Source organism: Muscardinus avellanarius (genome assembly GCF_963383645.1).
Source record: "Muscardinus avellanarius genome assembly, chromosome: 16".
In the NCBI taxonomy this organism is placed as follows: Eukaryota; Metazoa; Chordata; class Mammalia; order Rodentia; family Gliridae; genus Muscardinus; species Muscardinus avellanarius.
Window position 1 is genome coordinate 67,772,619 of NC_137802.1, and position 23,856 is coordinate 67,796,474.

General features: G+C 55.5%; 1 protein-coding gene across 2 annotated transcripts in view; it reads left to right on the forward strand.

Annotated features, from left to right (window-relative positions):
- The window catches only part of TTYH2 (tweety family member 2), a gene marked incomplete at both ends in the record, with an annotated part of 37,429 nt that extends 13,871 nt beyond the window's left edge, over window positions 1–23,558 (forward strand). Inside the window, 12 exons of one of the 2 annotated variants that reach the window (XM_080712616.1) lie at window positions 1,110–1,221; window positions 8,657–8,901; window positions 10,844–10,939; window positions 11,250–11,322; window positions 15,561–15,630; window positions 15,846–15,901; window positions 16,515–16,607; window positions 17,135–17,227; window positions 17,571–17,713; window positions 18,251–18,436; window positions 18,733–18,811; window positions 23,478–23,558. In XM_080712616.1, the coding sequence (XP_080568742.1) occupies window positions 1,110–1,221; window positions 8,657–8,901; window positions 10,844–10,939; window positions 11,250–11,322; window positions 15,561–15,630; window positions 15,846–15,901; window positions 16,515–16,607; window positions 17,135–17,227; window positions 17,571–17,713; window positions 18,251–18,436; window positions 18,733–18,811; window positions 23,478–23,558 (1,327 nt within the window). The remainder of the gene's footprint in view (window positions 1–1,109; window positions 1,222–8,656; window positions 8,902–10,843; window positions 10,940–11,249; window positions 11,323–15,560; window positions 15,631–15,845; window positions 15,902–16,514; window positions 16,608–17,134; window positions 17,228–17,570; window positions 17,714–18,250; window positions 18,437–18,732; window positions 18,812–23,477) is intronic. The other variant, XM_080712617.1, reaches the window with a different exon arrangement.
- Between the last annotated feature and the right edge of the window lie 298 nt (window positions 23,559–23,856).

Below are 23,856 nucleotides of genomic sequence, written 5' to 3' on the forward strand. Positions count from 1 at the left end.
TTACAATTGCCAAAACTTGGAAGCCACCAAGAGGTTCTTCAGAGGCAGAGAGGTAGATCCACGGATGCATCCGGTCCACAGCATGCCATTCGGCACGGAAAGGAGCACTGAGTCTTAAAGACCTGGAGAGCGCTGCCATGCCCATTACTAGGGGCAGAAGCCCATTGGGAAAGCACACACTGCATGGCTCCAACTGTGGTGTCCTGGGACTGCCACACCGTGGAGACCATGGAGATGGGAGGGGGCAGAGCACGGGATTTTTTTTTTTTTTTTTTTTTTTGGTGGCACTGGGGTTCCTGGAAACCCTTCTACCTCTGGGCTACACTCCCAGACCTATTTTATACTTTTTATTTGGAAACAGGGTCTCCTAAGCCAGCGAGGCTGGCTTCGAATCTGCGCGATCCTCCTGTCTCCGCCTCCCAAGCGCGGGGATTACAAGCGTGCGCCACCACGCCCGGCAGCCCATGGCATTTATGAGACAGTGAAATACTGTAATGCTGGAGGCCAGTCATTACACATTTACCTGAACCCACAGAATGTGCGACCCCAAGAGTGACCCGCTGCAAGCCGTGGGCTCTGGCTAGAGACATTGCATCCCTCTGGGCTCATCAGTTTAAAAAAAAAACGCACCTGTTGATGGAGGATGTCCGTAGCGGAGGAGGCCCTGCACGTGGGAGAGGAAGTGGTATATGGAAATTGTCCTAACCGCCCAATTTGGCTGTGAACCTGAAACTGCTCTAATAAAACGGTTTATTTTTATTTACTTATTTTCGGGGGTTATTGAGGATTGAACCTGGGGGCATTCTTCCTCCAAGCTACACTCTCACTCCTATTTTATGTATTTATTCATTTTTGGCAGTGGGGATGAACACAGGGGTATTCTACCTCCACGCTGCACCCCCAGCCCTATTTTACTTTTTCTTTTGAAACGGGGGCTTGATAAGTTTCTGGGGCTGGTCTCAAACCTGCAATCCTCCAGTCTCAGCCTCCCAAGTACTGGAATTAACAAGCGGGCACCACCATACCCAGCAGTAGCTTTTATTTTTATGATAAACACGAACGTTGTCCTCTGGGTGACACCTCTAATAACCTTGGGGTCTTGCTTGTAGTGCTGCGGTGGGCGCTGGTTTTTATGGAAATAGTGAGACCCACGACGGAGTGCACCAGCTCATCTACTCCCTGGAGAATGCAAACCACACCTTTGCCGGGATCGATGATCTGGTAAGGCTTCAGGCAGGTGTCTGGGCAGACACAGCCCAGGAAGGAGGTCGGTGTGGCCACAACAAGGGCAGCCCAGCCACGCACTGGGGGCTGTGCTTGTCCCCTCTCTGGGTCATGGCTGGCCCTTCCCTGCCTGGGGCAAATAGGCAATTGTTGCCCAGAAGGGAATTGAGAAGCTGTGGGGCCGGCCCCATTCGCTTTCTAGAGAGCTCAAGGCTTTCCTGTTTGCTGAAGGAGACCTTGAAGGTGGAAAGTAAGCCCTGCCGCGAGTGTGTGTCTGCATTTCTGTGTGTTTGTTTTACTTGAGTTGAACCCAAGGGCATTCTCTCTACCTCTTTGAGTTATACCTTCTGCCCTTTTGTTTTTTTATTTTGAAACCAGGCTCTGGAGAGTCTCACTGAGTTGTTGAGGCTGACCTTAAACCTATAATCCTCCTGCCTCAGCCTCCCAAGTACTGAGATTACAGGCATGTGCCACCTTACCTGGCTCTTTGATTTCGAAACAGGGTCTTTCTGAGTTGCTGCGCCTGGCCTGGAACCCGCACTCCCGGCCCAGTCCCAGTCCCCAGGTGCTGGGATTGCAGGTGTGTCGGTGTGTCGGCTCCTGCCACATTTCTATGTTTACTTTAAGCTCTGCATACAAAGGCCTGGGGCCAAGGAGAGGTGAAGGGAAGCTCTTTTGGAAGAAGGGCCTGGGATATACCACCTAAAACCCAGTCACACGTCCTCAAGGCTCAGCCTCCAGCCTGCGGCCCAGCATGGAGCTCACCAAGCCCACCTGGAGGATGTGCTGGGCTGGCCCCAGAAGGTGTATGTTTAGGAAGGAAAGAGTTTCTGCGTCAGCCCCAGGCACAGGTGACAGGCACTGGGGCGGAGGACCAGGGTTTCTTTTTTTTTTTTTTTTGGTGGTACTGGAAGCCCTTCTACCTCCGGGCTACACTCCCAGACCTATTTTATATTTTATTTAGAAACAGGGTCACCTAAGCCAGCGCGCACGGCTGGCTTCGAACCTGCGCGATCCTCCTGTCTCCGCCTCCCAAGCGCGGGGATTACAAGCGTGCGCCACCACGCCCGGCAAGACCAGGGTTTCATCTGGTTTCCCCCTTGGCCGCCTGCAGAGGCGAGTATGCTTCTGCCGTGAGCGCCCCGTGCTCTTGGCTGATCCAGGCAGTCCTGTGGCAGCCCCGGTGCTTCCTAAGAACGAGGCTGTGATGGAAAAGGCTGGGGGCAGCGGGGCGCAGTGGCACACGCTTGTAACCCCAGGACTTGGGAGGCTGAGACAGGAGGATCACAGGCTCGAGGTCTACTTAGTGAGACCCTGTTTCAAAATTAAAAAATAGGGAAGGAGTGTAACTCAAAGGTAGAATGCTCTTGAGTTCAGTTCCTAGTAACACACACACACACACACACACACGCACGCACGCACCCATGCACACACGCAGGCACAAAGGCTAGGGGCAGCCAGGCACAGTCGCACACACCTGTGACTTGGGAGGCTGAGACAAGAGGACCGCAAGTCAGAGGCCAGCCTCAGCAACTTCGCAAAGCCCTATTTCAAAAGAAAGGGAGGTAGCCAGGCGTGGTGGGCACACTTGTAATCCCCGCGCTTGGGAGGCGGAGACAGGAGGATCGCGCAGGTTCGGAGCCAGCCTCGCTGGCTTAAGAGACTCTGTTTCCAAATAAAAATATAAAAATAGATCTGGGAGTGTAGCCTGGACCCCAGTACCACCAAAAAAAAAAAAAAAAAAAAAAAAAAAAAAAAAAAAAAAAGAAAGAAAGAAAGAAAAAGAGAAAGAAAAGGAAGAAAGAAAGAAAGGTAGTAAAACACCTCTGGGTTCAATCCTCAGTACCACAAAAAAGAAGGAAGGGCCTGCAGACAAAGGGCAACTTTGGGGAAACTGGTCTTGTGCATCTTATCAAGCAACTGCTGCCACAAACCCCAGCACTGATGGAGAACTCGGTCCCTGCCTGGCATCCTGCAGGGGAGGACTGGCCTCATTGGCCCTCCCTCCCCCTTAAGCTCCTCTAAGGCTCTAATCCTGCTGTCCTCCCTGGGGGAGGGGGCTCACCTTAAAGAGGCAGCCTGCTGCTCACTCCTTAGACAGCTGAGCGTCAGGCCCTAGGCCCCTCTTCCCCTGAGCTGGCCATGCCCCCGGTGCCCACTGGGCCCGGTTTCCGGGACCCAGAGGTGATGCCCGCGTGTCTGGATGCTGGGCTGGGGCGGCTCTGTGAGCAGAGGACTCGAGGGACTGCTGCCCACAGCTTGGTCATTTCAGGGGTGCACGAGTGGAGAGGGGCTCCTAAGGCCCTTCCCTCTAGCCTCTGCCCTTTTGAGCTTGGCTTTGCCTCCTTGACTTCCCCATCAGCACCCTCTCCATGGGAGAGGAAGCCAGCCCAGAAATGAGAACCCTGCCCAGAAAAGTCCGGCTGTGCCCCCTGGCTGTGGCCCTCCCTGGTGGGAAGACCGCCCTTGTCCTTGTCCTTATCTGGTGGGGCTGGGGGGGCGCTGGGAGCAGGCCCAGCCTGGCCTGAGAGTACTGGCCAGGTTTGGATGCTTGGCTTAAGTCCCGCTCTAAAGTCCTCCGTGTTCCCCAAGGGAAGGGCTCTGGGGAGGTTTGAAAAACAGGGCTGGAGGTAGAATGCCGGAGTTCCCTCCCCAGTACCACCAAAAAAAAAAATTATTTTTTATTTTGAAACTGGGTCTCCCTGGGTTGCGAAAGGCCTCACTAAAGCTGAGACTGGCCACGAACTGTGATCCTCCTGTCTCAGCCTCCCAAAGGCTGGGATTGCAAGCATGCGCCATCATGTCTAGCTAAAAAAATTTTTTTCTTTAATTAAGATAAAAAAGCAAGTCGGGCATGGTGGCACACACTTATAATCCCCGTGCTTGGGAGGCAGAGACAGGAGGATCACTGCAGGCTCAAAGCCAGCCACGCTGGCTTAAGAGACCCAGTTTCCAAATAAAAATATTTTAAAAAAGGTGTCTGGGAGTATAGCCCAGAGGTAGAAGGGTTTCCAGAAACTCCAGTACCACCAAAAAACAAACAAACAACAACAAAACAAAGATTAAAAAAGAGCCATGGAGTGTGGCCCAGAGGTAGAATGCCTCTGGGTTCCATCCCCAGGAGCCCCCCAATAACAGCGCTTCTGGGGCCGCCCTAACATGAGGCGGGTGGTTCCTCTGTTCCTTTTCCCGGGGTTCAGCAGGCCTGGCAGGTTTGTAGGTCACTCATGCTCTGATGGGGGCCGGGAGGGTCATGTGCGGTGCTGGGTGGCCAGCCAGTGGCCAGGGATCCAGTGCCCTGCACCAGCCACCTGGCGGAGGGGCCTGGATCCCGCGCCTCCCAGGAGCCAGGCACGTTTCCTCGCCCTTTGGGTTTGAGGAAGTTTTACCATAGGCCTTGCACCCCGCAGCTCCGAGGCTCTGCGGATTCGGTGGGTGCCGCGTTCCAGGCGTCAGCGTGGCTCTCGGGCCTGTGGGTGGCCCGAAGGGGAAGACACCGAGTCACAGGAGACGCTGACAGCTGCAGCTTCCCTGTGAGGACCGGATCCGGCCCAGTCTCAGGCTCAGTTCTTTCCTATCCCGGTCTGATCCCAGCCCTCAGCCTCCCGCAGGCGCGGCCGGCCGCCCTCACCCTAGCAGAGGAGCCTCCTCTGCCCAGAGGTTTTCAAAGCTGAGCTTGCAGCGGAAGCCTGAAGGGATGGTTAGGCCCAGCCCGTTTCTGATTCTGGCTGTGGCTGCTGAGAACTTGCATCCATGGTGAGCCCCCACGTGGAGAGCCTGCCTCGCCCGCCCTCTGCTTGAGTCTCCACCTCTGGCCTGTCCCCAGCTGCCGAGCAGGGGGGCGCCAAGCCTCTGCCAACAGGGGAAAAGCCAGGCTCCACCCTGGCGGCTCACCTGCCTCCCTGGCTGGGCGCTCTGTGTCCTGCGCTGCTCAGGAACTGGACGCAGCCTGAGGAAGCACCAAGCTAAGTAGGTCAGCGCTGGGATTTTTTTTTTAGTTTGTAATTTTGTTTTGTTTGGTGGGAAAACAGGAGTTTTGAGGCTTTGACAGATGCTATTGCATTATGTGTTTATTTGGAAACAAGGTCTCACTAAGTTGCTGAGAGTTCCAGAGTTTCTAAAGCAGTCCTCCATCTCAGCCTCCCAAGTACTGGGATTACAAGTGCGCGCCACCGTGCCTGGTATCATTTATTCTTTTTTGTTGTACTAGGGATTAAAGCCAGGGCATTCTACCCTCTGAGCTACACACTCCTATCCCTTTTTTTTTTTTTTTTTGAAACACGGTCTTGCCAAGTTGCTAACAGTCTCACCAAATTGCTGAGGCCGGCCTCGAACCTGTCTTCCTCTTGTCTCAGCCTCCCAGGTACTGAGACCATACAGATTACAGATAACTTTTTAGAGCCCTTTGCTCTAAAATTTGCTTGATATAATACGGAATATAAAAATGACAGATGGTCCTGGCTTTGCTCATACTGCCCCACTTAAGTAGCTGTAGGCTGGATGCGTACCCGGATCCTCCTGTTTCAGCCTCCCAAGCACTAGGATTACAAGCATGCGCCACGACGCCCGGCACTGCCCCCACTCAATAACATTGCCGTTTGTAGAAATGATACAACGCCTTTGTGATTTATCTCGTTAGACTGAACTGGAAAGCTCAGTTCTCAGGCTGCCATTTGGTGACTGGATGTCCTAGGACACGGCTTGGGGTTTTTCTTCTGTATGTGAAGCTACGAGCTGCAGAATCTCTGCTGTGCCGAGTCTGTTTTGGTGTCTCTCGGTCCTCATCAGCTCCTAAACAGCCAGGCACACGCCAAATGAAGCCGTGAAACAAGAGGACCATTCTCTTTTCTGGGACCAGAAAGTCTCAGTGTAGCGCAGACTCTATAGCCCCAGCTCTAGCCCTGCACATGCTGATCCCGCACCGCCGTGCACACTGGGAGCCGGAGCCTGCAGGCTGAGGATTAGCACGCAATGCTTCTGAGGCCAGAGGGACAGCCTCAGAACAACAAAGCCCTTCTTCCCGGGCTGCCAGGGCGCAGGCCCAGAGCAGGCTCAGTGGGGTGAGCTGGGGCTGGCGGCCACCAGGCCTGGGTTGGTCGGAAGCACCTGAGCCCCTGGCTCAGTCCTGGGGCCAGTGACGACCGTCATCCTCCTGTTTCTAACTTCATGCAGACAGATGCTTCCTTAGGGAGGGGCCGCTCCATTGCAGGTATGTAGGGCACAACTGAGGGACAGGAACCTTCCCACCCACCTGGCTGGACAAACAGCCAAGGAAGGACTGAGCACCGAGGAGGCACCGTTGTCCCTCTCTCTTGCCCCCAACCTCTTGTCAGAGACAGGATCAGGATCTGTCTTTGTTTTTTCAAAGTCCTATTGTTCTGCCTTCCCTGGGAGTTCAGAACAATGGCTGGGAGCCCGTTGCTAGCCCCACACAAAACCTCTCTAGTGGGAATAAGGCCAAGGTAGGAACACAGGACCTCTTCCGTTTGAACTTTGTTCTGTTTTTGGTACTAGAGGTTGGATCTAGAGGCATTCGACCTCTGAGCTACAACCCCATTCCTCTTTTATTTATTTATTTTGAAACAGGGTCTTATTAAGTTCCTGAGGCTAGCTTCTAACCTGCAATTCTCCTGTCTTAGCCTCCTAAGTACTGGGGTTACAGGTGTGTACCACCAGGCCTGGCTGATTTGAACAGTTTCTTTTTCTAAAAGAATTCATGATCCACATTGTTCAGGTTCTAAGAGTCTTCAGAAACGAAAAGTGGATTACTTTGTTTTCCCGTTGGGGTCTTTATACGTGTTTAGTATGTCCCTTACCCAAAATGCCTGAGACCAGAAGTGTCTGACATTTCAGATTTTAGAATATTTGCGTAGACTTGATGCTAGAGTTTTAAGTTTTAGGAGCCAGAGCCAGGCATGGTGACACATGTCCTAGTACATGAGAGGCGTCGACAGGAGGATCACAGGCTCAAGGCCATCCTTAGCCACCTAGCAAGGCGTTCAGCAACTTATGAGACTCTGTTTCAAACAAAAAGATAAAATAGGAGCCAGGCGTGGCACACGCTTGTCATCCCAGCATTTGGGAGGCTGAGACCAGAGGATCATGGTTCGCAGACACCTCAGCTACTTAGTGAGGCCCTCTGCAGTTCAGTGAGATCCTGTTTCAAAATAAAGAATAGCCGGGCGTGGTGGCACACCCTCGTAATCCCCGTGCTTGGGAGGCGGAGACAGGAGGATCGCGCAGGTTCGAAGCCAGCCGCGCTGGCTTAAAAAACCCTGTTTCCAAATAAAAATATAAAATAGGTTTGGGAGTGTAGCCTCGAGGTAGAAGGGCTACCAGGAACCCCAGTACCACCAAAAAAAAAAAAAAAAAGAATAAAAAAAAAAATAAGGCAGGGGATGTAGCTCAGAGGTCAAATGCCCCTGGGTTCCATGCCTAGACCCACCAGAAAAAAGAAAGAAAGAAAGAAAGAAAGAAAGAAAGAAAGAAAGAAAGAAAGAAAGAAAGAAAGAAAAAATAGGACTGGAGGTGTATCCCAGAGGTAGAAAGCCCCAGGTTTCACTTCCTAGTATCACAAAGAAAACTATAAACAACAAAAAAAGAAGTTTTTGAATTTTCAGATTAGAGATACCCAACCTGTAAGCACTAGATCTTGGAACCCAGGTCCTAGTTAAGACCAAATCAGAGCCAGGCATGGTGGCGCACACTTGTAATACCAGTAGTTGGGAGGCTGAGACAGGAGGATCACAGGTTTTTGGCCAACTTCAGCTACTTAGTGAGGCCCTCCACACATAAGTGAGACCCTGTTTCAAAATAATGAATGAAAAATAGGACTGGGGGTGTATCTTGGAGGTAGATTGCCCCTGGGTTCCATCCCCAGTATTACACACACAATAAAAGACCAAATCGGGACCTGCCACTGCTTTGAGGGACATGTGGACTAGGTGGTGTGTTAGTCAGTTTTCTGTCACTGTAACAAATACCTAGGGTGATGAGCTTATAAAGAGAAAAGGTTCGCTGTGGCTCACAGTTTGGGAGGTTTCAGGCTGTGGTTGGCTAGCTCCACTGAGTTTGTGGCAAAGCAACACATCGTGGCAGGGGCATGTAATGGAACAGAGCTGCTCTCCCCATGGCTGGGAAGCAAGAGAGAGAGGAAGAGACTGGGACCCCACCATCCTCTTTAAGGGCATGCCTCAAAGACCTCCCTCCAGGCCCCGCCTCTTAAGTTTCCACTGCCTCCCATTTGGACAAGCTGGGAACCCATTCTTTAGTACACGGGCCTTGGGGGAAGATTCTAGATCCAGACTGTAGCATCAGCCTCGTGAACTCTCCAGGGCTGGACCCCGGGGTCTCGTGTCCCTTGGAGCCATCTGCTACAGCTTACAGAAATCTCCTCCAGCTTGAGAATCAAGGACCCCCCCCCCCAGGCCAGGCTCCAAGCCCCGCCTCCCCCCAGGTGTCCGGAAACATCCAGAAGATGGAGGTGGACCTGCAGCAGCACCTGGCTCGGCTCGGCGAGATCTTCGCTTCCCAGGACGACTACATCCAGACCCTGAAGTTCCTGCAGCAGATGGCAGGCAGCATCGTTGTCCAGCTGTCAGGACTGCCCGAGTGGACGGGGGTTACCACGCAGCTGACGGAGCTGTCCGAGCAGACCAGCTACGTGGAGTACTACAGGTGAGGGGCTGAGAGGTGCCGCCCACCTGGCCACCCGCGGAGGCGCCCAGACCCCTCCCTGCGCCCTCCAGCCTTCTGTCTGACTCCAGGTCCCCCAAGCCCCATCCTGGGCGAAGGCCCTGAGCACACATCAGAGCCCAACCCTCACCCCAGGGCAGGGTCTAGGAGAGTGACTGGGAAGAGCTGTGTAGGCTGTGGGGCCCCGACCCGCGGCAGCCCTGGCTCGGGAGCGCGGCATCTGTGAGTGCGGTCAGTAAGTTCCCAGGGCCCAGCGTCCAGCACAGAGGAGGCCCGAGGGCGGAACGGATGTATGAGTGGTGGAAAACAAACGTCGGCTTTGAATCCCCCCCACCCCAGAGCGTGGCTCCTTTGAGCCATGGAGAAACGAAAGTGAAGGGCTCCAGCCCCGCCTTGCGCAATGCCCCAGTTTTCCCAATTTGTCTTCCCTTGGGTCAGAAAGTCCCTCCTATGAGGTCACTGTTGGTCTGAGTCCAGACCAAGTGCACCAGAGACCTCCCGCTCCTGGCCTCCCCTTCCCAAGAGGAAGAGCTGGCGGGGAGCGAGGGGAGCTCTGGATGGTGCTCCGACCCTCGCCCCAGCTGGCCAGCCCCCCTACAATGTCAGAGGCATCCTGGATTGAAGAGGACCTTGGTCCAGCTCCCCACCAGACAGACGCTCGTGAGCAAAATGCCTTCCCACCCCAGCCCCAGGGGTGGCCTTCTAACACTCAGTGGTTGCTGAGGCCCCTTCCTCCCAGCTCCGATTCCTTCCTTTTTTGTGGGTGGGGGCATACTGAGCATTGAACCCAGGGGCACTCTCCCAATGAGCCACACCCTTTTTATATTTTATTTGGAGACAGGATCTTGCCAAGTTGCCCAGATTACCCGTGAACCTGTGTCTTGGCCTCCCAAGTACTAAGGTTATAGTTAGGCAACACTGTACCTGGTCCAGCTCTGGTTTTAAGAAGGCTGGTCTCTGGGTGGCCTTCGGCAAGCAGGGGCATGCTCTGCCCTCTCCCAGAGCCCTGCTGCGGGCTGCCCCTCGCCGTGTGGAGCCAGGGATTGAGGGGCCTGCATCTGGCATTGAGCTTCGATTCACTTGGCTTCAGGACCCCCAGCCTGCTGCCTCCCCTTCGGCCTCAGCACCCTCTCCCAGCTCCAGCCACGCCCTACTCACACCCCAGATGCTCTCACCCTCAGTGGTATCGCGGAGCAGCTCTCCATTGCTAGAAAGGAGGGTCAGTGAATTTATGTGGCCCTTGCATTGAGAGAAATTAGGTCAAAAGACTTCCCACTGGGGACTGCGGAGTGCCCTGTCTCTGCCCCGCCTTCCTCTGCTACCCCCATCTCATCGCCAGACAGATTGGTTTCCCCCCCACCCCCAGCACAGGGAGAGTGAGGGCGGTGCTGGCCAAAGCCAGGGCTGTGTTGTAAGGACCACCTTGGGCCCCAGCCGAAAGGGAAAGGAACAAGGGTACTCTGTAGGATCTTCTTGCTGCCCTTGGACTTAAAGGATGTGGATTCCTGAGCCCCTGGCTCTATAGAAACAGGACAGGGGTCTTCCAACTCCCTGGCTGCCTCTCCTTATGCCCCTGGCAGGAAACTGAGGTTTGAAGGGGTGAGGTGGTTTGCCAGGGTTTCCCAGCGGGTTTGTGACAGGGTTTTCCCATAAGCTCCTCCCTGGGGTGTGGAGAGCCTTGAGGTATCAGGAGCTGGGTGGCCTGGGAGTCAGTGGGTGCCCAGCCCCCCCCCCCAGCTCCCTTGCCATACCCCAGCCCTGCAGCGGTCAAGAACAAGCCCTGTTGTGAGGACGTGCACGGTGTCAAGCTCAGCGGCTCCGAGCAGCTTGTTGTAACAGGGGGTCTGGGGCCTTGGCGCTGCTGTGCAGGCACCTGAGTGGGTGGCAGGTGGGGAATTCTGCTGACCGACCCCTCTGCGTGCAGGTGGCTCTCCTACCTCCTGTTATTTACCCTGGACCTGGTCATCTGCCTCGTCACCTGCCTGGGACTGGCCAAGCGCTCCAAGTGTCTCCTGGCCTGGTAAGTAGCTCTGCGCGGGGGGCCAGGACAAAGAGCTGGGCCAGGCTTCGGTGCAGAGAGCAGCTCCCTGCCCCGGGGAGCAACGGCAGGCAGGCCCCTGCGTGCCTCTCCCGCGTAGGGCTGTGTCTGGAGAACTAGAGGGGCGGGCCAGCCTTGCGCCCAGCTGCCCTCCACACCTGGCTCTCCTGAGCCCGGGTCCTGCCCCGGCTCTGGGTCCCCTGGCCCTCTCCCAGCCTCTCAGGGCTGCCGGCAGGGTAGGGTGGTGGCAGGAGGCGGGATGCCACCATCACCTCTGCGAATCCCTCTGTAGGATGCTGTGCTGTGGGGTGCTGACGCTGCTCCTCAGCTGGGCCTCCTTGGCTGCTGACACCGCCGCGGCTGTGGTGAGTGGGGGACTGGGGGGCCCACTGTCTGGTTCTGTGTCCTGTTCAGAACCCCCAGGCCAGCCGGCTCCCTGCTGTGGCCCTTACCTGGCACCCCAGAATCTCAGATCACCTTGGCCAGCCCTGAGGAGGGAAGGGGCTTGTCCATGGCCACATGGAGGGACAAAGCTAAGACCAGACGCTTCTGTCCCATGAAGAACTGGGGTGGGAGCTTCAGACACTTGCACCTTTGCCGGCTTCTCTGGCACCAGGGATATGGGGTGTGATCTTTATCTTCCCCACAGTGCCAGTACGCTTGGAGTCACACACACACCTATGTGTGCCTGTGTGTGTGTGCGTGCTCGTGTATTACTAGGATTGAACCCAAGGACGTTCTACCTCTGAGCTATACTCCCATCCCTTTTTTTTTTTTTTTTCGGTACTGGGGATGGAACCCAGGGGCATTCTACCTTTGAACTACCCTCCCAGCCCTAGTTTTTTTTTATTCTTTATTTTGAAACAGGGTCTCACTGAGTTGCAAAGGGCCTCACTAAGTAGCTGAGGCTGTCCGCAAACTAATCCTCCTGTCTTAGCCTCCCAAATGCTGGGATTACAAGTGTGCGCCACCACTCCCGGCTGCTGTTTTTTATTTTTATTTTGAAACAGAGAGTCTCATTACTTGCTACTTGCTGAGGCTGTCCTCAAACCTGTGCTCCTTCCATCTCAGTCTCCCAAGTACTAGGATTACATGCATGCACCATCATCCCCAGCTCCATGCACACCTTTAAACGTGCGCATACCTGGGTGTGATGATGCACCTTGGGAGGCTGAGACAGGATCAAGTTGGAGACCAGCTTCCCCAACTTAGCAAAGCCCTTTACAGTTTAGCAAGACTCTGCTTCAAAATGAAAAATAAAAAGCCAAGCGTGGTGGCACACACTTGGAATCCTAGCCTTTGAGAAACCTGGGAGTAAATTTTACAAGAAATGTATAAGACAAGCTGGGCATGCTGGCACACGCTTGTGATCCCAGGACTTAGGGGGCTGAGACAGGAGGATCATAGGTTCGTAGCCAACTTTTCAGCTACTTAGTGAGGCCCATAGAGCTCTCTGTGTGCACGAGTTCAGCTGCGACCTATTTTGCAGCATGGCACTCAGGTGCCAGGGGCATGGGTGTGAATGCCAGGGGAACATGATGTTTGTTGACAGATGCCAGCCAGTGGGCGACAGCACTGTCGGCAGATCATCGAGCCACGGTGCGAGTCGCCGTGGCAGAGGTGCACACTGCGTGTGAGTGTGTTGTGGACACACATGCACGCAGGTGCACAGACACTGGGAACGGTGCCTTTACCAGTGGGCCTCAAGGGGCCTCTGGCTGATTCAGGGGCCACAAAGGACTCTGTGGTCTGCATCCATCCCACGCTCACTCCCTGGGGGTGAAGGCATTGGGGGGTCAAAGTGGCAGCCCCTCCCCATCTCACACTCTGCCCAGTGCTGCGGGGACTGGCCAGTAGCCCCCGCCTTGGCAGTTTGCCTGCGCTTGCCTGCAGTGAGTGTCCCCTGGTGCCGCTTGGCTCTGTAGATTTTGGCCGAGGCTTGTCCAGCAGGGAGAGGAGACGGGCATCTCCATCACCCATACCCCCTTAGTGCCGTGGCTGCGTACCAGGGACTGGTATAGCAGAGAGCAGGGTACGAGTGCCCGGGTCCTGCCTAGAACGCCCCGACAGCCCTGGAGCGAGGAGGCTGTAAACAGCAGCAAGGGGCCTGTGTGCACAGCTGCCCAGCTGGCAGCCTCTGAGCCCACACACGGGCGCAGGGACGCCTCGGGGGCTCTCCCGGGGCCGCCCCTGCCTTCTGGATGCCGCAGCGGCTTCCAGCTGGCCACCATGAGCTGCCCCAGGGAGCCTGCTCCCTCCAGGAAGGGGCTTCTCTGCTCACCGGGCTCCGCACACAGAGAAACCACAGGCGATGGTCCCATAGTGCGGCGGGTGCCCCGAGTGTCCAGAGCTGGAGCCGCGCCATCCTCCTAATTCCTTTAGTCAGGCCCTTGTGCGAGAGAGAAGGAGGGCGAGGGGAGCTGAAAGGGCCTTTGAGAGGACTGGGGACGCTGCCGCATTTTAATAGGGAGAGGAGCCGTGGGGGAGGGGCGCTGTCAAGGGGTCATTGTGCAGAGCCTTTTCTGACCACCCCACCGCCCTGCTCCCCAGGGCTTGTTTTGACAGGCTGGCATGCCCCTCCCCCACCTGTCCCCCAGAAGGGACCTGCATGGGGCAGAGCGCCAGGGAGGCTGAGAGGCCGGAGGCAGGCTCTGTGGAGCCCAGCTCTGAGCTTCCAGGCCCCACCCACCATGCCTCCAGGACCCTGCTGGCCACCCCCCTGGTCAGGGTGTGAGCCACAGAAGAGCTTTAGAGGGGGTGGGAGTCAGGCACAGGAGGGGACACCAAGAGGGGACACAGAGTGAATTCAGCAAGAGCAGGAATTGTCGCAGGGATCTGGCCCCAGAGCAGGTGGGCAGGGCTCTCAGGTGGGCAGGGCTCTCGGCCCAGGACCATGGACGGGAAGAGATGAGTTGGTCCGTCTGTCCACGGGAGGCTCACAGTCAGTATAAATCCACAGTATAAAATCCCTGGCTTCCTACACAGGGATCCTCGTCATGGGAGGGCCGCCCAAGTGGCCCTTTAGATGGTCACGTCATTCTCAGGCACTGCCTGAGGGCTTAACCGTCTCCTAGCCTGGGTGCTGGGCAGCCTCTCCCACAAGCCGGCCATGCTAGGAGCCCCTCCCGCTCCTCTCCTGCCCTCCGCTTCCAGGAGGAAGCTGCAGGAGCAGCTTCCGTGCACACGCAGAGGCTGTGTGCCTGTGTACGTCCATTCGTATACATACGTGCACCCACATCATCCTGACTCCCCTGACCAGGGAGGCCACAGGGCTGAAACACAGGCCTGTCCTGAGATGGAAGGAGGCCGGGAGGCCACAGCACATGACGCCCCACAGGGCCGCTTGCCCTTTCTCCTTAGACCCCAGACTTATGGGGGGGCAGCACAGACCAAGAGGACAGCCTCGCTCCCTATCCATCCAAGGCTCCCCCTCCGCCTCTCAGCCTGGCTGCCTCTCTGCCACTGAAGCCAGGGGCAGGGTGCCCGTGGGCTGCCGGCACTACAGCTGACCGATAGGATAGCTGGGCTGGTGTGTTGTGGATGGTGGCTTATGCACAGAGCGTTCTGCATGGGGCCCTTGGGAAGCAGTGTCTAGAGGGGCCTGTTACTCCCCAGCACCCAAGACCACGGTTATCTGTAGGGCTCTCTGCCCCAGATGAGGCGGCAGAGGAAGGGGTGGCCCCCACTGTTCTGCCTGCTTTGAAAGGCAGGAGAGCCCCTCCCCACACAGCCCTACCACACCCCAGCACCCCAGGCTGGATCCAGGGACCTGGCCCAGAGGAAGACGTCTTGCCACCACCTCTCCCAGGGCCCAGACCTACTCCACACAGCCACACGGGCCTCGCTGGCCACGTGGCCAGGCCGCGCTGCAGGTCCAGGCCCCACACTCGCCCAGCTCCCAGCCCCATGTCCTTCCTGTTGGATGTCCTCTCTCGACGTGAGGACCCGTCCTCAAAAACTGGATGGGTTCATCTCTCACCTCACTTTTTTTTTTTGGTACTAGGGCAATCCGGGCATATTTTTCCTCCAAGATATACCCTTAGCCCTTTTTTGTTTTTTATAAAATAAAAAATGGGTTTTATAAAATAACGAAATACGTTCTCACTAAGTTGCCAGTAGTCTTGCTAAGTTTAGCTGAGGCTGGCCTCAAACCTGTGGTCCTCCTGTCTTAGAGGCCTGCACCACCACGCCCAGCTTTAACCTCACTCTTCAGCACTCAAGTCCAGGGAGCCTTTAGATTGAAGCCAAGCGTGCATGGTTTGATGAAACAGATGAGCAGATGCAGCCGGAGTGCAGGGGACTCCACTTTGCAACTGCCCTTGGGCCCAGGTTTCCCTGTGCATTGAGTCTTCATGCCAGAAGAGGTGTTAGAGAACAAGACTAAGAGTTAGCTGCTCTCTGCTGCAGTCAGATTCTGGAACGCTCAGTGTACACTCACTCATAATTTAAAGAGTTATCATCTCCACGCAGCAGAGAAACAGTGGAGACGTAGAAAGCGCGGATAGCTTGTCTAGGATGTGGACCCGGGGCAGGGACATCTGGCTGCTCCCAGGCCCCGGTGTCTGACCTCCCCCCGCCCCCTGTCTTCCTGTCCCTGACACAGGGCACAAGTGACTTCTGCGTGGCTCCTGACACCTTCATCCTGAACAACACCCGGGGCCGAATCAGCACAGGTGACAGGCCCTTGGGCCTCTGCCCTTGGGGCCACTCTGGACGCACAGGCCAGGCTCCCAGGGCCAGCCACCCTGGGCCTTGCCCTGTCCCTAGACTTCAGGTCCAGCAGGGCCCGGGGCCATTTTCTAGGGCCTGTTTCACTGGGGGCCTGGGTGGGGAGAAGGTGGGGTCTGGTCCCTGGGAGCGGCCTGACTTTGCTGCTGTTACCTTGCAGAGGCAGCCCACTACTACCTGTACTGCAGCCAGAGTGTCGCCAGCCCCTTCCAGCAGGTACAGCTGCCCGTGTGCATCCTCACCCACCCATCAGCTGGCCCTCTCTCCCCAACGCCACTGCCCACCAGGGGGGCGGGGGGCCAGCCCTCGCTCACTCTCAGGCTGCTTCTCTGGGTGGGGGGTGTGTGCTCTTGACCAGTGCCCTCCAGGTCCATGTTCTTCACACTGTCACCCTTGTGGACCTCTCTTGGGGTGCTGGTCACCCTGCAGATGCTGTGTAGGACGTCACGGCAGGTGCGGGGGTGAGGTTGCAGATTCTCACCAGCTCCCAGCAAAGGCCCGGACTGCTGGTCTCAGGACCACACATCTTAGTAGCAAGAAGCCGCAGGGTTGGAGGAGACTTGCTATAAGCAAGAGACTGCAGGCATAATGGGTGGGTTGACCAGATGTCTGGGAACTGCCTCCTATACAGGCTAGAGTCCTCCAACATTGCAGAGCTAACCTGACTCAACTCCTTTTATCCCTATCCCCTGCATTCTCAGTAGCCCCTCCAGTAGACACAGCCCACCAGGCCCTCCTGTGCATTGTGGCCAGTGGGCAGGTGGGGACTACAAGAGCCCCAGGGGCTTCTGGGAAATGAAGCCTCATGGGGGCTGTGGTCTCTACCCAGGCACTGACGGTCTTCCAGCGCTCGCTGACCACCATGCAGATCCATGTGGCCAGGCTGCTGCAGTTTGCTGTACCCTTCTTCCCCACAGCAGAGGTAAGGCATCGGCCTCCCACAGCATCTGTGTGGGCTGCGGCGGGGGGACCCTAAGGACCCTCCCTTGCCCTTGCTGCACTCCCACCTGAGCTCCAGGCCGGCCCCTTTACCTGCAAGCCCCAACCCCATTCATTTCCTGCCTCTCACAGGGCATGGCGGGGCTTGCCTACAATCCCGGTACTCATGGGGCTGAGACAGGAAGCTCACAGGTTTGAGGCCCGCCTCAGCAACTTAGTGATAACCCTAGCAAACTAGCAAGATCCTGTTTCAAAATACAAAGGCCTGGGGGGCGTAGCTCATGAGTAGAATGCTCCAGTATGAACAAATGAACGAATACTCAGTGGTAGAACATTTGCCTTGTATGTGTGAGGCCCTGAATTCAAACCCCAGCACTGCAAAAAAGTCAAATAAAATAGGGCTGGGGTATAGCTCAAAAGTAGAATACCCCTGGGTTCAATCCCTAGAACCACAACAAAAAAGAAAAAGAAAAAAAGGCAACTTTGCCTCTTTTCCTCTTCCGGCTTCAGCAAGATCTCCTTGGAATCCAGCTCCTGCTGAACTCATCCGAGACCAGCCTGCACCAGCTGACTGCCATGTTGGATTGCCGGGGCCTGCACAAGGTGCGCAGGGTGACAGAGGTGGGGGATAGAGGGTATGGGGTGCCCCAGGAGAGTGGTTACCTGGGCTCCCTTCCCGCCCAAGAACAGGGATAGGGCTGGACGGGAAGTGGGGGAGGGTGCCAGCTCCCCGATTCTCTGCAGCACCTGGGGCGGGAGGCTTAGCCAGCCCTCCAGTGCCTTGCACACAGTGTTTGTAGAGGGAACCAGGAAGCCGTGTTGCGTTGTGTCTAGAGCAAGGCCTAGGGTCCTGGGATGGGGAGCACCCAGGAGATCTGGGGTCCAGGCTGGGGACGGGCCTTCAGAGGAGAGCCCAGCCCAGCGTCTGACCCCCACGCCTCCCCAGGACTACCTGGACGCCCTCACCGGCCTCTGCTACGACGGCATCGAGGGCCTGCTCTACCTCGGCCTCTTCTCCCTGCTGGCTGCCTTGGCTTTCTCCACCCTGATCTGTGCGGTACCGCAGGCCTGGAAGCTCTTCACCTCCAGGTGGGCTGCGGGGAAGGAGGCTTCCTGGGGGCAGCGGAGAGCTGGCCACCCAGGACGGGGCGGGCTGCGCAGGGCCAGCTTTCAGCCCAGCAGAGGGGCTGGATTTCCTTGGAAATTTCTCCAGCGTCCTGACAGGCGCTTGGCTTCAGGAGGCCCAGGGCCGGAGGTGGAGCCAGGACGGTGCCCAGCCTCTCTTCCTTGGCAAGACTGCACAGTGGGATGATGGGAGATTTGGGTGCTGGGAGGGACTCCCCAGGGAATACCAGGGAGGATAAACACCAGGTCACTGTTAGGAGAGAATCCAGCGTCACGGGGAGAGGTGGGGTCAGGGTCAGATCCGAGCGCCTCGTGAGTGGGGGCGAAGGCCGGAGGGCTGTGTGTGCAGTCAGCACGGTGGACCGCCCCCAGAGGTGGGCGAGGAGCTGGGAATGGCAGAGCGGTCTGTGAGGCGGGCCGAGAGCAGGCTGGGACAGCGGATCCAGCAGCCCAGGCCGCCCCCTCCCAGCGCAGCCGGCTGAGTCCCTCTCGGTGTTCTAGGGACAGAGACTACGATGACATCGAAGACAACGACCCCTTCAACCCCCAAGCGCGGCGCATGGCAGCCCATCTGCCCCCGAGGGGGCAGCTTCACAGCTTCTGCAGCTACAGCAGCGGCCTGGGCAGCCAGAGTAGCCTGCAGCCGCCGGCGCAGACCATCTCCAATGCCCCCGTCTCTGAGTACATGTACGGACCACCCTCCCTGTCCCTAGGTGGTTGGGCCTGCGGGCGCCAGCCACGGCGCACCTGGTGGGGACCCGGTAGTCACCGCCACGGACGTCCCACCATGGCCTTTGGCCACGGTGCCTGGGTGAATCCCAGGGGGACCTGCCCTGGCACCTGTCCCCCATCTGCTGCGTGGCCCCGCCCCCAGACGGCTCTTTCCCTTCTTCTTCCCATCCCCCACTCCCGAATACACACCTGTGGGACCCTCCCGTAGAGCTCTGCACACGTACCTACTGAGCCCCCCTCTTGGCCCGCAGGAACCAGGCCATGCTCTTTGGCGGGAACCCGCGCTATGAGAACGTGCCTCTCATCGGGAGGGGCTCCCCCCCACCCACGGTAAGTGGCTCTCTGCGGAAGTCACTGCTGCGACCCTCGTTGGGAAGGTAATAAAAAACAAAAACCCTGCCAGCCCAGTGCGTGCTCCCCACAGAGGAGAATAAGACAGTTTTGCTGCCGAATAAATATTAAACCAAGCCAGGTGCAGATGCCCATGCCTGTGGTCCCAGTACATAGGAGGCTGAGACAGGAGGATTACAGGTTCGAGGACAGCCTCAGCAACTTAGCAAGCAAAAAAATAAAAAGTACTGAGGGCGTAGCTGAGAGGTAGAATGCCCCTGGGTTCCATCCCCAAAACCAAAACAATAAAATAAGAATTAAGCCAGATCTCCACACACATCACAGACAAGTTTCTCAAAAGATAACAAAAGCAGGAAGAAGTCCTGCATACCCTGTCGCACACCTGTTCTGTAGAGAGATGGCCTGTCCACGCAGGAGGACAGACAGCATTGCCTTACAAGAGCCCAGCCTGGATCCCCCTTGTACGTGGGGTGCCCATCCTCGTTAGGTGACTGTGTTTTCCCAAGAGAAAACTAGATTTCTCAGATCTCCATGACAGCCAGGGAGCTCCAGCTCGAGGCAGGCACACCTGTGTTAAGGTCCGAAGAGGAGAAGGGCACCATTTTCTGTGATGTGACCTTCCCAAGAGATGGCCCAGACCCTAAGAAGCCAGCCCTGCCCTGCAAGACAAGCAGCTTCACTTGGCATTTTAAAAGGTTGGGGCTGATGAGCATGGTGGCACACACCTGTAATCCCAGTACTTTAAGGAGGATGAGACAGGAGGATTACAAGTTCCAGGCCAGCCTCAGGAACATAGCAAAACTCTGTTTCCAAGTAAAAGTGGAATAGGGCTGGGGGGAATAGCTCAGAGGTAGAACACCTTGGGTTCAGTCTCCAGTACCAAAAAATAAAGTTGGGGCTGGGGGTGACGCTGTGGTAGAGCTCATGTTAGCGTTATAGCAGGCACAGGCCCTGGGCTCCAGCATGAGCAAAGAAATCATTTCCAGTAATTTTTTTAATGTGGGTGTGTAGGGAGGGGGTACTGAGGATTGGATTGAACACAGGGATATTCTACCTCTGAGCTACACCCCCAGCACTATTTTTATTTTATGTTTTTGGAAACAGGGTCTTGCTAGGTTGACGAGAGTCTAACCACTTGCTGAGGCTGTCCTCGAACCTGCAATCCTGTCTCAGCCTCCCAGGTACTGGGATGACAGGCTTGCACCACCATTCCTGGCTTTTTTTTTATATATATTTTTAAGCAGTCTTGCTGGGTATTCTCCCCAGATTCACAGAAACAGGATCTCTGGAGGAAGGGGTCTGGAAGAGTTAACAGGCTTATTGAACATGTTTGGGAAATACTGCTTTAAGGAGGGGAGCCATGCCCAGGAACATCAGAATCACCAGGGACTTGTTAAAACACAGCTTCGGAGGCCACCTGCTTCTGGTTCAGGAAATCCGGGCGGGATCCTGGGATTTGCAGCTCTGACATGTTCCCAGGCAAAGCTGATGTGGCCACGCTGGAAACCGCAGTGGGAAACTTCTGCCCCCCGGGCAGCCTTGCTCAGTCTCAGGCGTTCGTGGGCAGGATCATCCTTTGTGCTGGGGCTGTCCTGCTCATCGGGGGGTGTGTAGCAACACCCCTGGCCTCTACCCACTAGGTGCCAGTAACATCCCAACACCCAACCCCGTGGTGATGACCAGAATGTCTCCAGACATTGTCAGTATCCCTGGGAGGCAAAACCACCTCCCTTGGAGCCCCGCTGGGCTAAGAACCTCATGCCCCACCCCAGCTCCATGGTCGGGGCTTGGGCTACCTCTCAACGTGGCCTGGGCCCCCGAAACTTCCGTGGGGCCAGGAGACAGCTGGGGTATGGCGGCCCTTGCTGCTCAGGCCCTAGGGACCTTTTGTCACCTGGACACCAGGTTGGCATGCGAAGCCTGTCTCTTCCATCTCGGGAGCCGCCAGGGTCTGGGCAGGTCACTGCTCCTCTGTGCTGGAATGGCCTGAGGACTCTTATGATCGCTCGATCTATCTGTCACAGTACTGGGGATCGTACCCAGGGCCTCACACAGTCTAGACAAGCACTCCACCACTGAGTTACAGCCCAGTTCACCAGTAGCACTATTTTTTTTTTTTTTTTTGCATTACTGGGGATGGAATCCAGGGGTATTTCATCTCCGAGCTATGCCCTCAGCCCTATTTTTTATTCTTCATTTTGAAACAGGGTCTCACTGAGTTGTAAAGGGCCTCACTAAGTAGGTGAGGCTGTCCTCAAACTGTGATCCTCCTGTCTCAGCCTCCCAAATGCTGAAATTACAAGTGTGCGTCACCATGCCCGGCCACTAATAGCACTTTAAAGTGCCTAGTTTTAGTACAGAAGGATCATAGGTTCCCAGCCAGTCTGAGCTACTTAGTGAGGCCTTCCACAACTTAGTGAGACCTTGTTTCAAAATTAAAAAAAAAAAAAAAAAATAGGACTGTGGCTGTAGCTTGGAGGTAAAATACCCCTGGGTTCAATCCCCAATACTGGGGAAAAAAAAACAAAAACAAACAAACAAAAAAAAAAAAACAGTGTTTAATTTCAGCCAGGCACATGCCTGTGGTCCCAGCAGTTGGGAGACGGAGCGGGAGGATCGCAGGCATGTGGCCAGCCTCAGCTACTTGTATTGCCTCGTGTATGACACATGTATTTTACCTCCACAAGCAAAAATCCCCTAGAGGGTTTGGCCCAGCTTTAGGGCTATTTTACATTCCCCAGGGGTTTGGAAACAATTATGCGAGGGGTCTCGCCCACCTCGTCGTCAAATCTGAGTGCTCGTTGTCAAATCTGAGTGCCCTAGGTTCGCTTACAGGTGGGGAAACTGAGGCTAGAAGTCAGAACCTCAGCCAAGGTCAGGACAGGGAAGACGCCGGCTGGGATGCTGGCCTGGCTCTCGGGTGTGGGACCCATGCCCTCAGCCTGCGGCGGCTAACTGGCACATCCCGATGCTGCTCCGAGCAGCAGGTTCGTGCGGGTGCTGGCAGTGTGCTCTGGGCGGATGTGGAGGGAGGACGGCTGGTCTGTGAGTGCATGTCGTGTTTGAGATTGGAGCCAGACACCTTAATGGATGTGGGCTAAAACATCCCTGGACGCAAAGCCTGCCCTAGCCCCCATGATGCCTTGTGATCAAAGCTCCACTCCTTGCCGGTCTGGCTTCTCCCACTGCTGAGCCCCTAGTACCTTTGCTAGTTTATCCAGCCCTCTGTTCCAGGACCCCCAAGGGTACCAGAGTCTGAGGATGCTCAAGTCCCTTATATTAAATGATATAGAGCTGGGTGTGTGGCGCACGCTTGTAATCCCAGTACTTGGGAGGCTGAGACAGGAGGATCACAGGTTCACGACCAGCCTCAGCTACTTAGTGAGGCCTCTGCAACTTAGTGAGACCAACCCTGTTTCAAAATAAAGAATAAAAAAAATAGGGCTGGGGGTGTATCTTGGAGGTTGAATGCCTCTGAGTTCAATCCCTAGTACCATAAAATATAAATAAATAAGTAAATAAATAAATATAAAATGATATAGTATGCCACACACACAAAAAAAGTGATTTAGTAAGCCAGGTGTGGTGGCCCATACTTGTAATCCCAGTACTTGGAAGGCTAAGACAGGAGATCGCAGGAAAGAATTAAAAATAGGGCTGGGAGCCAGGCGTGGTAGCGCACACTTTTAATCCCAGCATTTGGGAGGCTGAGACAGGATTGCGCAGGTTCAAAGCCAGCCTCAGCTACTTAGTGAGGCCCTTTGCAGCTCAGTGAGACCCTGTTTCAAAATAAAGAATAAAAAATAGGGCTGGGAGTGTCACTCGGAGGTAGAATGCCCCTGGGTTCCAACCGCAAAAAATAAATAAATTAATTAATTAATTAATTAATAAATAGTAAAATACGGCTGGGGTTGTAGCTTGGAGGTAGAATGACCCTGGGTTCCATCCCCAATACCACACACATGCACAAAATGATGTAGTGTTGGCATAAAACTAGCACATCCTCCTCTATACTTAAATAATCTCCAGATGACTTACAGTATCTAACAGTTAACAGTATAACTGTCGTGTTGATAGCTGTTGTACTGTATTAAAAACTATGAGTTCAGTGCAGTCAGTTTTTGGTTTCTTTTGTGTGTGGGGGTACTGGACGATGAACTCAGGGGTATTAATCTTTATTTTGAAACAGGGTCTCACTAGGTTGCAGAGGGCCTTACTGAGTTGCTGAGGCTGTCCTTGAACCTGTGATCCTCTTGTCTCAGCCTCCCAAGTACTGGGATTACAAGTGTGTACCTCTGGCTTTCAGAGATTATTTTAGAAAATGGGTCCTCAGTCACCCTTAAAGCAGAGAAAGAACCCAGCCAAGCCCCTTCTCTATCTCACATTCTCAATCTCTCTCTCTCTCTCTCTCTCTCTCTCTCTCTCTCTCTCTCTCTCTCTCTCTCTCCCTCTCTCTCTCCCTCTCTCTCTCTCTCTCTCTCTCTCTCTCCCCCTCCCTCCCTCCCTCCCCTGCGGGATGGGGAGCCCCAGTGTATCCCCATTTTGAAATGTATCTTTGGGCTGCTCGAACCCTGGGGGCTGTACGAGGTGGGGCTTGCCTGGCGACCATGTGTGCCCTGCTCTGACCACTCCCCTCTCCCCACAGTACTCGCCCAGCATGTGGGCCACCTACATGTCCGTGTCAAACGAGCACCTGAGGCACTACGGGAGCGAGTTTCCGGCCTAATGCGCTTCGGGAGTGAGCGCCAGCCTCCTCTCTGGTTTGGTTTTAATGAATAGAAATGCACGCTGCATTTTTTAAATAGAAACCAAAGGTTCCTGGAGTCCCGCAGACTCCTGAGGCTGAGTCCTGACCAATGCCCCAGGTGGACAGAAGGCCCATCTCCTGTCCCGCTCAATACCAGATGCCCCTGGGGCTGGGCCACCATCCCTATGGCAGACGCCTGGCTCATCCCACCCTGCTGTCCTGCCCTTGCCAGGGGGAGGCATGGCCATAGGAGGGACCGTAGCCGGTGCCGCCATGT